Source organism: Zalophus californianus, chromosome 9 (assembly GCF_009762305.2).
Source record: "Zalophus californianus isolate mZalCal1 chromosome 9, mZalCal1.pri.v2, whole genome shotgun sequence".
In the NCBI taxonomy this organism is placed as follows: Eukaryota; Metazoa; Chordata; class Mammalia; order Carnivora; family Otariidae; genus Zalophus; species Zalophus californianus.
In genome coordinates this window covers 75,530,860-75,545,801 of record NC_045603.1, presented here as the reverse complement: position 1 = coordinate 75,545,801, position 14,942 = coordinate 75,530,860, and the positions used below count along the sequence as shown (strand labels likewise).

The window sequence follows — 14,942 nt, the reverse complement described above, 5'->3', positions numbered from 1 at the left end:
ACTTTCTCTTATTCCTTTTTATCTGTTTTTAAAATAGTTTTTAAGTACTTACATATAAATATGTAGGCTTTCCTTATTTTTTACTTTCTCTTATTCCTTTTTATCTGTTTTTAAAATAGTTTTTAAGTACCATGAATAGATAATGATGGTTCAAAGTTCAAAGGTTACAAAAGGTTGTGAAATAGAAAGTAGCTCTCTCCCAGCCTACTTCTTGTGTCCTTCCAGAAACATTCTCTATATGTACAATATATAAATATGTACATATATAATCACAACTATGTATTATATATGTATTAACATTGGCACAACCACAACCATTGTTATGCATGCTATTTTTTTTTCCACTTAATATAGCTTGGCTTTCTTTATATCAGTATTCACCTTTCTGTTTATTTTTAACCAGATGTTATGGAGGACAAGGAAGATACTTGAACCCTTTACGAAAGCTTGAAGTGTTCAAGTGTAGAATAGAAATATGTCTTGCCAAACAATAAAATGGCCACCACAAGAATGTTTCACCTTCTAGACCAGAGCTATTCAATAGAAAGATAATGTGAACCAGATATGTAATTTTAATCTAGTAACCATATGAGAAAAAGTAAAAGAAACACATGAACTTAATTTTAGTAGTATGTTTTATTTAACACAATGTATCCATAATATTATCATTGCAAGGTGCAATCAATAGAAGCAATTATTCAGATATTTTATGTTCTGTTCTTCTTAGTCTTTGAAATTCAGCGTATATTTTGCGCTGTCTGATACGCTACATCTCAATTTGAATTAGCCATATTTCAGGGGCTCAGTAGCCAGATTTGGCTAGTAGCTACTGTATTGGTCATACAGTTCTAGGCCGTCTTACTTACCAGTGGTTTTAACTAGATGTAATTTCTGCACAGAAACCTAAAATTTTACTCATAATTTTACAATAAGACTTAAGATGGCACATATTTAGGTTTTCTTTTGAAATGAAATATTGGGCCAAATGTTTTTTGTTGCAGATTGATTCTGCTTTGTCTCTGATTGGTGGCAATGCTCTTTTAAATAGGTACACAGTAAATGTTTGTATACTCTTCTTTATACATCTCTTTTATTTGTTATTAGGTCTCTTTGTCAGTATTATAATTTAATTCCAATTGTTTAGGTACACCCTAAGAAACCATATGTCTTAAATATTCTTAAAATAATTATACAACTTTTTTAAAAAAAATTGGTGTAGTCAAGCTTGTAAAAAGTCCATTTTATTTAAGTAGGGAGTGCATTGGTAATGTTTATAATGCGTCCTGCCAATTTTAGATGGCAGAATTTAATCACACCATACAGAGACCGGAAACACAAAACAACTCTTTCCAGGTGGGTCCCATGTGTTTTTCTTTTGTCGTGGGTAACAGAGAAGATAAAGACAATACTAAGTAAATAATTTCATGGTGCAAACTGAAACCAGTCAATAAATAATGCAGTAACTAAGGGAACATCTGATGACTGCAGTTCTATCAGCATTTTTATTTATTTTTTATTTTTGTTTTTGTTTCTTACTCCTTCCTCCGTCAGGTATACTATCCAGAACTTAAATTTTCTTAAAAGATTCCATATTCAAAACCTGAGCATTGTAAGCCAAATAAGCGATGATAAAAGGATTACTGAAGGGATCCACATGAAAACCAACATTGTAGCTGGAATGTGCATATTATATTAGATAATATTTTTCAGTCCATGTTGATGATTTTAGTGTAACTATGTAGTTTTAAGGTCTTTTAAGTTTTATTAATATTAAACCCATGGAAATTGAAATTTTCTTATTAAATTCTTCAAGGAAAAAACTAAAATCTTTCCCTAATATATATATTAAGTGAAAGAAAATAGTTTTTTTGATATACCTAATTATTACATATTCAGGGCAAAAGTGGTCAGGGCATACTTGTGTCCAACAGAGTCCAGCCATGTGGTGCTAAAGATAGAGGCCTCCAGAAGGTGGCTGAGTCTGGAGGGGTTCCTGGGGGAAGGGAGCACAGATGGGCTGAGACCCACAAAAGATCCAGGACATTCCAGCCTATAACTGCCTTCCTCTCCTGATTCTGCCCAAATGACACTTTCTGGCTCACTAAAAATATCAATAGGGAGATAGAAAACATGAAAGAGACACACCTCTGGGATTGGTTTGTAGATCACAGCTCCTGCTTCAGACCCACTGAAGTGACCGGGCTCTGCCCCCAAAATGACAAACTAGTCCAAATACTGAAATAAGAAATTGCTCATGTTCTCTTACCACTTTCTACCTGTGCATGCTCCCCACCATCAGGTGAGAGAACAGCCTTTATTCTGCCTACCTGCCATCAATTACTTACCTACAGCGCCTAACCCTTAGTGTCTTTGGTATCCTTCGTGGGTGTCGGGTGCTACAACTGTCTACCATTGGCATCGCCTTGCCTTCATATCCCAAAGCCCCCTCTGCAAAGAAGAGTACTCAGTTCTGGTGGGCAGCTGGGGCCTCTCCCTCATTGTATTCCAGGGGAAAATGGCCATCAGCATCTTCTCTGCTCTGCTAACCCTATTTAACCCAGTCTGCTGGCACTCGTCTATTGTATTCTATTGTTTGCCCTCACTGTAACTATGTAACAGTCTTTGTTATTTAAAGAAGAAAAGCAACAACAAACCCTCTGATCATAAGCATTTCCCAGGATGTTATATCCAAACTTCAGCTTTCAGAGGGACATTTTCTACTTACAAAGAACACTAAGAAAAACATACTAAGAAAAAGCCGCAATAGATCCCAGTGAAGTCTATCTTGAGGTTAACAACTGTAGACTTTCCTTTACATTTCTAATGATATATGGACAGTTACAGTGAAGAAATAGTGAAGGAACTTCTCCCAACTCTGAGACTCTCTGATTCTATGAATACAAGTCATTCCCTTCTTGACTGGGACTGGAGCTTTGTAAATAACCCATATTTCCAAATAGACCTGTAAGGAAAAATACTAAAATATCTCAGCACCAGTAGTATAGTTTGCATCAAGAAAAAGGAAAATTTCCATTTTCTTAATAAACAGAACAAACTTTTTTTATTTGACAACTTAAAGTGTCTGTGTGTTCACTGACTGTACAAGGGAGAAAGGAACAGTGCTCCAGAGTTCATGCCAAGTTCTTGCTGGGTGCTCACACTTTGATTTACTTCTCAAAACTGATGGGATTCAGTTTCTAAGAGCATACCTAGATTGGTATACATGATACGGAGGCCACTGATTTAATTCAGAAATGTTTCTGTAGTGCCCACCAACATGGCAGCCAACCAGACCCTTCTGAGGCCTTAACAGACAGTTAGGGAATGAACCTTTCTACATGCTAACCCGGGCTTCAGTGGCCTTCCTGAGCTCTGAGCAAGTTGGTCAGGGTCTGAAGGAGCAGCCTGAGTTCTGCTGTGAGCATGGTGCAAATGACGGGTAGTTGTAATGCTCATGGAAAGGCTACCCTTGCTACTTATTCCTTTGTTTTAAATGATGTAGTGGAAATGTAGTTCCATAGCACTTGCACCTAGACTACTTAAAGTGACCTAATAATTAAACTCGTACAGCTAATCAAGCAGAAAAGATTCACAGCGCTCTGTATTCATTGCTTAACAATGGAGCATCCAGCCACCCTGGTTTTCGCTTTGCGCAACTATATGTCCCTTCTTCTACACACCCCTCTCTTTAGTCATCTGTTGATCCTTGTTTGGTTTCCTTGGCTGTTTCCCCAGTGTATTGCGCCTGAAATTATGAGAGGAAAAAGGAAAAGCACAACTCAAAACAGCTGCTTTATTCCTTTCTATTGTTTACTTTTAAAAGAAGTAAAGTCATAAAGATGTCCTATAACTCTTAATTTTACTGTCCTTTAATTGTCGCCTCTCAGCCAAAAACAAACAGTCATTGATATGTTCTCCATATCACAAATCTTAAGTTTTTAGGAACTGCACATGTAAAAGCCAAGTTTGTTTCAGTTTTGCTCATTATTGGACTCTGGGGATTTTCTTTTTCTTTTTTTGGTGTATAGGTTATGTCACTTCCGTGTGTCCAGACCATAAATCAGATCTCCTTCTGAGGGACTGCTTTTCAAGCTGGCCTCTCACGTAACTGAATTAGTGCATGAAGGTTCTCAAGAGATGGACTAGATTAGACTGTTACTCTTAAAATAGTTGAAAGAAACAACTCTAATGTCAAATATTTGCATTGATAGTTTTATATGAAAATATGTATGTTTATTTTGCAGGACACTGATTTAGAGCAGGACTGTTACTTTAGCTAAACCTACTTTTAGTGGATATAAAATTGTTGCTTTTTTTTAGTTGAAGGGGAAAACCTTTCCTCATGTTAAGGACTTTTTTGCTGCTCTGATGCTGTTCATTTAGTCCATTTTTTGCTCTAACCTGAGCCTTGCCTCCCAATTCTTCATTGCACATAAGAGTATGTCTTACTACAAATAGAATCAGTCTATGATCAGTTTGGATCGTAAGATCTAAAATTCAAAGTTTAGAGTAGGAGGGGGTGCTCTGGCACAGACATCCCAATGAGGATGCTGCTAAGTGCACCTTGTGTACCTATTTCTGGCCATCCAGGCGGTCCCTGCTCTACCTCTATTCACATGTCCTTAAAAAAACAAGTATAGGATAGTCACTTACTCTAAGTAGGTATTTATGGAATAAGCCATATATAATGACAATAGAATCAGTTAAACATAAATTTTTTTCTCTTTTTATGCACTACTTGACATCAAAAGCAAAAAGAGGTAAGTTGGCTATAAACCTGTAGGTGAACCTTACTTTCTTTAATAGAATTATTCCTGAGTAGCTTTGCTTCAAATAAGTTTCAATAAATCACATACTTTTATATTAGGAAACTTATCTTTGTAAATTCTTATTCCTTTCTTTGAAAAATGAATAAGCACCTTCTGTAAACTTGGATTTTAAAAATATTTAGTATTTGAATATATTGCTTTTCCTTTAACTGAGTTATACTTATGGTTTAATTTGCTCGTGAGGACACAGTGTATTTTGTAACACTTGATTTAGTTTGGGGGTCTCTGAAATGTTCTCCCCCCCAAATATGAATTACATAAGTATTTCTTCTTTTCTAAGAAAAGTAAAAAAAAAAAAAAAAGCCAAGAAACCACTGACATTGGTGAAAACCTGTAATTTTCAGATCCATTGCTTTACAGAAGAAGAAATCCTGAACCTCTCAGAATATTTTCTAGTGTTGGTTTGTTTTTGATTTTTTTCAATGATGAAAAAAAGTATTAAATAAGAAAATCAAACACATTTCACTGAGTGGTGTCTGCTATATTTTTCTTTGGGGGATATGTTTTTTACAATGGATCTTTTTAGTGGGTTTTTGGTTGTAGTTTGTTAACTTAATTTCTCTTTTGTGTCTTTCTGATGATGAAGTTAATTCTGACACTTCAAAGGTATAGCTGGTCTTCATCTGCTACGTGCTATTTTTGACTTTGCTGAATGAGAACAGACCATCATACCACCTTGAGTTAACGCTGTACCAGCTGACACTGTTCTTGGGAAGGTCATTTCTGAACAAAAGGCTGTTTTTGAAAAGGTGTTTAACTGGTGTAAGAATCTGGCAGCAAAATGTACTTTTACCTCTTGGTGCCACTGTATTTTATCCCCCACCCCCCAAATTTATCTTCTGTCTTCCTACCATAGGCAGTTGATTCCACACATGCTCATGGTTTCATTGTACCTTGTTCAGGAGCAGAAAGTTGACTTTACTGCAGGGCATTTGTATATTTCTCTTTTGCAAGGTTCGAAATAAAAAATAGATTGTGAATATTGCTTTGTTTTATCAGCTAGCCATATGTTATCCATCAGGACAGCAAATGGAAAGCTGGGTAAAAGTTTTTGTCTAATCTATAATAACTGAAAGGTCTAAAAATGCTCCCTCTTCTTCGCAAGTCATTCTCTGATTCTACATCGTTGAAGACCATTTTAATGCTTGTCACCAAAATGTGATAAACTATATGCAGTTGTCATTTATATGAAGGCAGAGCCAGATGTTTTTTAAGATTTGTTATCAGGTCATATTTTTGCATTGTCTACATGGAATTGTTTTCTATGTATTTCAACAATTCTGTCTTTACTGTTCTTTGGAAAATTTTAATGAATAATGATTGTTTCTGACTATCAAGGGTATAAACCTGTAACCGAATTTGCTGTGTTAAACACTGATGGAAAGATAAGGCGGAAGTGTCTGGTGACATGAATTAGTAGATTACACTCCTGAGTAGTCGGAAATAAGGCCATCGTCTTATCTGTGGATACTTTCAGAGAAACTAATGTATTAACAGGATATGTCATATGTTTGGCAAAAAGGAATGAGATAGCCAACTCTATGTGTTTGATTATAAAATGCTAAAAGTTGTTCACAGCTCTCCATTTTTATTAGTGTCAATGTACCATTAAGTTCATCATTAGATTTTTTTAAAAATATTTCAACTTTTCTGATTACTGTTTATATTTATGTCGATGCTTCTATCTCATGCTCTCCTTATTATTTTTCTTTATAAAATGTTCCTACTTTAAATATTTATTTTTTTCCTAAATTCTCTACTCTGTATGTATGTTTTTTTTTTCAGTTTATGTGTATAGGCATCCATAGGAGTACTTAAGTGTTCAAGCTGTTACTATTAGGAGAATGTATTTTGATGCTTCTTACCATTAACTTTTCTGTTAATTCACTAACACACTATTAATCATTTTGTAGATTTAGTGAGGAATAATTCAGTACTGGTGTTATTTGGCACACTTTAAATAATGGCAATTAAAATTATTTTCAAGATTTATACATCAAAGTCTTACAATTATAAAGAAGAATAATTAATCACCGAATGTTACTAAATTAACTTTAAAACCTTTATCAGATATCTTATTTCTTTTATTAGAAAGATGTTATGTTAGGAATGCCTAATTGTAAATTCTCCCTTCTTCAAATGGATCCATCAGACAATGCATTAATAAAGTACTAATAAACAAATCCAAGGATGCTTTAGGGAAGGTGAAATAAGTATATTAGCAAGTATTTTTCACCACATGCATCCCCAAGCAAACTCTTGTGGGAAAACAAAGAATTATAAGGTAGGGTCCTCCCTACTCTGAACCACATAGAATGATGGAGGAGATTAGATATACCGCAAGGACAGCAGTGGTCAAAGCTGTATGCAGAAATGTTGAAGGAGATGCTATAAGTGCTAAAGGAGTTTAGGGAAAGCAGACACTTCCTCCTGGATGGTTGGGAATAAAGATGAAACCTTTTAGTTCTGAATAGTCCAAGAGAAGAGCATTTCAGATGAATGTAATGATAGGGGCAAAAAAGATATATCATTGTCAAAATGATTTCATCATATGGTCTATCTTGGCTTTTTAAATTTCATTGTTGTCAATGGCATTTACTTTGTTTCTTGAAGCTGAAAACCTCAAGGTCACCTTGACTCCTCCCCTTAGTCCCTCATGTGTAATCAATGACCTGTTCCTGTCAACAGACCCTGGGCTACATGCTTTCACAGGCATTCTCTCACCTGGTCTGCAAAGTGCTATTTAATGTCCTCACTTAACAGAAAAACTGAGGCTCAGAACTTTTAAGTCACTTTATTGGTGTCTCTCAGCTCCTTTTTGGTGGAGCCAGGGATCTAAACACCAAAGTCTCTCTGATGGACTCTAAATTTCATGCTGACATGAAGGAAAGTTGAAGAGCACAGGGGAGAGAGAATGGGAGTGAAGAGGAAGATGAGGAGACCACAGAGAATTGCTACATCCTTGGCAGATGGAAGAAAATTATTGTGAGATACCTATTATCCATTCCCAAGGATTGATGTGTAAGGCCCTCACTTAAGACCTGGGTGTATACATAAGTATGTCAGTAGCTAATTATGGGGAGCACCTTTGTGCTATTATTTGCAAATATACACAACTCCTGAGTTTGGGAGGCTTTTCTTTAATAATTTGCATTTTTTCTGTCTCCAGTGCACAGAAATGTGTATTTTTTTTAAGTTTTTTTTTTTCTTTTTTTGAGAGAGAGTGATAGCACAAGTGGGGAGGGGAGAGAGAAGCAGACTTTCCACTGAGCAGGGAGCCTGATGCAGGGCTTAATCCCAGCACCCTGTGATTATGACCTGAGCCGAAGGCAGATGCTTAACCGACTGAGCCACCCAGGCGCCCCTAGAAATGTGTATTTTCTATCAATGACTCAAATCTCATATTCTATCAACAGTTTAGTTCTCCCCAGTAAAACGTATTTATTTGTCCCAACCTTAGAATGCTTAAAGTTTAGAAAAATAAGGAGAACTTTGGCTGTTCTCAGTTTACTTAGACTAGAGAGGTACTGTTAGCAGAGTAAGAGGTAAGAGACGGGGTGACAATTGCTTCCAGTTTGGAGCAAGTACAAAGGCTCCATATTAGTTTGTGAGGGCTGCAATAGCAAAAGACAGCAGACTGAGGGGCTTCAACCATCCACATTTGCCTATTCATAGTTCTAGAAGCTGGAAGTCCGAGATCAAGGTTGGGCAGGTTTGATTTCTCCTGAGGCCTCTCCCCCTGATGTGTTGATGGCCACCTTCTCCCTGAGTCCCCACATGGCCTGTGTAAAGCCATCCCTGGTATTTCTGTGTTCTAACTCTGCCAATCCCGTCTGCTCATAGGCTATCTATCAATCAGGCTGGATTAGGGCCCACTTAACACAGCAGCATTTTCACTTAATTACCTCTTTAAAGATCCTATCTTCAAATGTAGTTACATTCTGAGGTAGTCGTAGTTTCCAACATATGAATTTGGGGTGACAAAATTTAGTCCATTACAGGCTCCATGGGGCATTCCACTGGGCTTGTGTTCTCATTTGCCACTGTCTCCATGGGCCTTAAGAAAATCACTTAACCCTTCTGATCCTAAGTGTTCTGATGTCTAAAATGAGGATTATGACAACCAAACTCAATTGAGTTTTGTGGGCACAAAAAAGCTTTTGTTCACTATAAAAATCATATAGAAGGTAACCCTGCACAAATTCCTTAACCTCCCTAGGCCTCAGTTTCTCATTTCTAAAATAAAAATAAAACCTATCTCTTTAAGTTTTTTTTAAGGATTAAAGAGCTGTGGCATATAAAGTGTTTAGTCTAATGTCTGCAGAGATACAGCGCTTAATAAATATTACATGTTACTGTTATTTCTCATCCTTTCCTCTTCTGCTGGCTCTTCCTTTTCTGTCATTGCCGAAATCCCAATTAGCAAGTAGTTTGGAAGATATGACCAGGTGTGCAGAAAGAAGAAAGAGGGATATCCTTTCATCTCCCTTAGGGACACAAAAGAGGATGTCTTCTATGCTTTGATCATTAACTAGGGAGTTATTGTAGGACAATCCATAACCATTTCTGTCGACCTTCTGTTTAATAACTTTCATCATTAAACATTCTTGCTTTTCTGCTGCTAATCATCTGTCCTCATTGAAAGGTCCTTAATGATATCAACCATTTACTCCAACGAGGTAAGATATTTGTTCCAAAGTGATATCTATTTGCAAATAACAGCAATGTCATTATTATATGACAGCGGTTGTTTAAGTGGGTAAATTTAATTACTGAACCTATCTTTCTTTAACAGCCTTGGAAATAGTACACCAAGTTAACAGAGATATTAACTGTCTCACCAAGAGCCATGTTTGCTGTTTGTATCATGAGTTTTCATTTTTTCTGCCAATTTTTGAAATATATGGGTTGCCATTTTTAAATGAGAAGGGGAAAAAAAGGAAAACACACATGCCTTTCCTCCTCACTTTTCTTGTTGAAGGAAAGATGCAAAAAAATCATGGCCTTATGAAAGATAGAGGAATAGGTGCCCAGGGAGAAATAGAATATGAAAGTGAACAGATGAATTCCTATGTGGATCAGAGGAGGAAATGTGGAAATAGAGTTTTTATACAGTGGAAAAGAAAGACATTTCTCTAACCTGTCAACCAACAACGTTGAGGCTGATCCTAGGCAAATTTCTGGAAGTGAATGTGTTTCATATGCTCAGTATAGAATAAGGATTACTAATAGCCAGCATGAGTTCATCAAGAATGACTTATGCTAGACTTACTTTCATTCTCTATCTCATAAGATCAGGGAAAGTGGTAACATAATATATCTGAATTTTGGCAAACAAGTAACCAGGTATTTTATAATATTTTTTAGACAAATAGAGGAAATTCTAGATGATGATATAATTGTTTGGGTCCATAACTAGTTGAATGACATTTTCAAAGGGCCCAAATTCATAGATGGATATTTAGCCTGACCCCATTATTAGTTAATAATCTTAGATAGAGATAATTAAGGTCATGATTATCACATTTTATGATTTGAGGGAGAAATAAGAGGGAGAGGAAGTTGATATGCTAGATTACAGAATAGGATCTAAAAGATGCACAGGTAGGAAAAGGTGAGACTTACTAGAGATAAATATAAAGTTGAAAGTATGTGAGGGACGCCCGGCTGGCTCAATCAGAGGAGCATGTGACTCTTGATCTCAGGGTCATGGTTTCAAGCCCCACGTTGGATGTAGAGATTGCTTAAATAAATAAAACTTTTTTAAGTATGTGAAATATTGCATTGGGTTTCCAGACACCCCAAGTACAGGATGGAGGAAGCATGACTTGATGGCACCATCTGTAGCCAAAGTAAGCTCATATGAAACAGCAGTGGGGCATGGCTGCCAAAAAAATATTGCCATGCAGGCTTCTGCTCTTTTAACAGAATGGGGATATCTCACATGAGGCAAGGTTGCCACTCCACTTCACCAATCACATCTTATCCCACATGACTTCCCTTGAGAACACCTCATTTTTAGAAGATTGTTGCACACACTGGAACATGGTCAAAGAGCAAGGAGGAGAGCAAATGAAGTTGAAAATGTGTCCTGTGAGGAAGAACTTACATTATTTGGCCTGAGGAAAACTCAGGGGACAGATAGAGTTTTCATAGAAAGTGTATAGCACCTGGCGAGTTTGTGGTCATGAGGGAAGGTAGGGATGCTCATGAAACGGTAAGGAGGCATTAGTTCTCAGGTCTGGAAAACCAGGGGCTGGGGTGCTGGCCATTCTGTAGGAGACTGTTTTGCCACCGAGCTGCTACGCTACTTCCTACAGAGCATCTGGGTACCAAGGAAGCCGTTCATGCAGCACAACTGCTGGGTGTGGTCTCCACAGATGAGCTTTCACCCACAGGGTCCTCACCCACCTCGCAGCACTGACAGCTGAGCCCAGCGTGGAACCCAAGCACAGAGGGGTTCCCTGCCTTCTTCCACATGAGGCTCTCCCTCCCTCCCCAAACAGCCACCAGTGGACTCATGGGACTTTCTAAGGCATTGGCTTTTAGAAAATCAGTTAATTTTCTAAATTGCTGTAGGAAGTTTAAAAGTAGTAGAAGCTGTAACCTTATGAATGTACAGTGTTATCTAATGCAGTTCTGAGCATTTCAAAAAACTTTATGATGAAATATTTTATTACTATTAGTAGAGACCATAAGCCATGTAGAGTTGCAAAGAAGTTCTTTGGCTAACTTGTGTTTTTAGGCATTAGCCTAGATGTTACAACCTTCAGGAAGCATTCCCTGGCCACTTAGATTTAGTTAAGTGTTTCTGCTCTGAGGTCCCTACATTTCCCTATCATGGAAAGCAGTGCAGTGATACGTCTGTAAATTCAATCCAGCCTTTGGATCATACAATTCTGGATTCAAATCCAGATCCATCTCTTAGCAGTCTTTGGCTAGTTACTTAACGTAAGTCCCCCTTTATCTCACCCATCAACTGCGACTCATAGAACAGGGTTCTAGGAGAGCATGCAGGTTAAGTGCCTACACAGTGCCTGGCATATGGGGAGCAATAAACAAGTGCTAGGTGCCATCATCATCGTCACCATCACCATCATCATCATCATCATGACATTTTATTGTAATTGCTGGTTGAATATGATTGTCTTACCCAATTGGCCAGGGACCATATCTTCTCTGTTTTCCCGTTGTCCCCAAAGCCTAACAGTTTTGAACACATACAAAGAGTTTAGTAACTTGATTGTTGAATGGTTGTGTTCTGGTGGCCCAGATGACAACAGTGGTTGCTGGGGTTCTTTAATGAGTCCTGCTTGGGTCACATAATTGTCATCTTTTATGTCCTCAAATGTAATGACATGAGGCCTAGCTCCTTCAAAAGTGAGCCCACCCCAGCATAGATCCTGGAAAGAGCAGGGAAGATTATGTAGAGCCCACAGCATCTAGGGGGAAGCTGGGAAGGATTGTCCCAATCTCCCAATTCACTCCTTTCATTTTAACAAAGTACATGCTAATACATATCCACTGCTTAGTTGGGTTAGATTTGTATGTAACTGGAGGGCTATTAACCTGAGAAGAGAGATTTAAAAGACAGCTGAGTCAGAGCAATACAGATATTTTTCAAATTTTATCTTTTTCATCTGTCACCATCTTATCTGTAGAATTTGCTTTTTATCCTTTAAGGATAACACTTAGCTAGGTGGTTATAAATAACGAGTACAAAATAATAATAATAATTAGCCCAGAGGTGATGTTACTTCTAAAGGAGAAAAATTTGATATTCACTACAAATATCAGGAATATCCACCACTTATTAAACAGTTCATTAAGGGCTCACACTGTGGTCCTGCTCACCTGCTTTCTAAATTTCATTACAGAGCATGTTTTGAATGAATAATAATCTATAACTGCATTAGCAAAAAAACATTTCTAATGTAAGTGAGATATGGAAAAAAATTTAAACCATGTAAGTACTCGAATTACTCTAATTCTAAGGCTTGTTATTCCATAGAGGCCAAAATTTTGCTATAGGAGCACTTCATTTATACCTCCCTGGAAATGGAAGACCTGAGGCCAAATTCCAGAGCGGTTTTCCCAGTGTTCATTTTCATTTATATCCATTGTATTTACCCAAATACACCATAGGAGGGCAGCAGTCTCCTGGTTAACTTAAAACTGCGTGTCTGCTGACCATCTCAAAATCGTTATCTGAATGAGTCCAAGACATCCCCAAATTATCGCTGAGATAGGAAAACTGTTGGAAAAGAGAGAAGGATCATAAAGGAATTCATTAAGACTCTGAGTTTCTACAAAAGGGAATCATTGAGCTAATCAAGCTGCAAAATGAGAAGACAAAGAGTTAAAAGAAAAAAAAAAAAGAATTCCCCAAAGTGGAGAAAATGGAAATACTTGTTACATTTGAAGGACTTTTACTGAGTGTGATAATCTGAACACCAGCTATGAATGAGAAGCAGATCTCATTCCTATTAATAAGTAATAATAAGCTACTCTGCAACAAAAACCACCTATGAAAGGCTCCCTTCAGTAAGGATGTTCTCTTGAATGAACGCAAATCAAGCCTGTCTACTTTACATCACAGACAGCTTTAGTGTGTTTTCAATGTTGTAAGCAAAGGCATCAGCAGTTTTCATGAATTTTGGTATTCTGGGATTATATAGTCAGGTTTTGCTGTGATGCAAATATACTGGCTTTAGAACAAGTGATACTTAGATACAGGCCTGCGAATGTAAATTTCAGTAGAGCTTCAATAATTCAAGCCTATAAATCCAGGTTTTATGATAATTTGACTTTAGTATTATCTATATAACAAATACGGAAAGAAATTTGCTAAGCAAATACTTGGTCTAAGCACTTAGCGAGAGGACATGCTGCAGTTACTTGAGAATAATTGAATTTTCAAGTCTGACTCTAATTTTCACTTTTTTGCAAAATCTTTTTATGGAAATAGAACGTATGCATTTCTAACCAGCTTCTCAGTGGTCTCTAGTATAGTCAGCCTGGTACCAATAAACAGACTGTTCTTTGATTAGTTTAGAACACTCAGCACATGGTCTTTCTTGCAGTAGGTGGTTAACATAACTGATCAGCTAAAACATGGAGTTTTAATAGGTAGCATTTTGTTAACCTAGTATGAGTTACATTATGTGACTTTAAAATGGCAAAAATATAACAAAAATAGATTTTCCATTCAGCTTAGCTTTCTCCATCAGTCCAAGTTACTAACAATTTACTGTATAATAAGCATTCTAATATTTCTGCTAATAAATCTTTTGATTAATAAAATTTTCAGAAAACAGTAAAGATAATTTTTCTCTGATATCTCATTAATCATGGAAAATATTGTATTGCATGCTTGCTTTTTTTCAATGTACCTATGGGATTGACAATATGCCCATGTGTCCTGACAATAAAGGCAGTTATCTGAATATATTCCATTTGGAAAAACAGATCTAAGTAGCATATTCCATTTTGGAAAAGCAGATCTAAGTGCTAAGCAAGTAACTGCCATCATGTTCAAGTTCAGAACTTGAAGATCTTTCATTATATTAATAGACCCTTTATTTTTAGATGTATCCAGATACCAAATGTGAATGGCCACATATATTCTAATGTACTTGAGAAACCCCACTACCAATTTTTTATCACTGATTTTTAAATACTGTATTTAATTAAGAAAAACGTCTTTTCTATTGGCATCATTCAGGGGGAAACAAAATGTCAGATGTTTCTATATGAATGCACATTCCTCACTAAATCTCTCAGGCAACTGCTTTAGTTACTAACACAATGCTCTGTCATCTCTTTGTATACATGTCTAATTTATCAGTTTCTTGTAGATTGTCAGCAGCCTGCTGCCTCCGTACCGCCACAGTGCTCACAACTAGCCGGGAGGCAAGACTGCCCAACTGTCAGGTAAATTCAGACGTCCTTTCTCTTCTCACCCAGCTGCATGTCAGATCCATGGATCCCAAGCTCTCCTTTCCAACACCATGACTTCCTATCCATAATTATATTTGCTACATTTTATCTTAAATATGGGCTATGCTAACATACCCTGGATACCTGAAGTCTACACGTGCTCCGTGGAAATGC

At 37.0% G+C, this 14,942-nt stretch overlaps 1 protein-coding gene across 8 annotated transcripts in view; it reads left to right on the top strand.

Moving 5' to 3' along the window:
* BICD1 (BICD cargo adaptor 1) overlaps positions 1 to 14,942 on the top strand; it is a 228,861-nt gene that overhangs the window by 190,871 nt on the left and 23,048 nt on the right. For 2 of the 8 annotated variants that reach the window (XM_027595485.2, XM_027595482.2), the window contains one exon: positions 14,687 to 14,762. The exons of 5 other annotated variants lie outside the window; for them this stretch is intronic. In XM_027595485.2, the coding sequence (XP_027451286.1) occupies positions 14,687 to 14,762 (76 nt within the window). Of the gene's footprint in view, positions 1 to 5,415; positions 5,761 to 14,686; positions 14,763 to 14,942 lie in introns of those variants that run through there. One more of the 8 variants, XR_003520139.1, reaches the window with a different exon arrangement.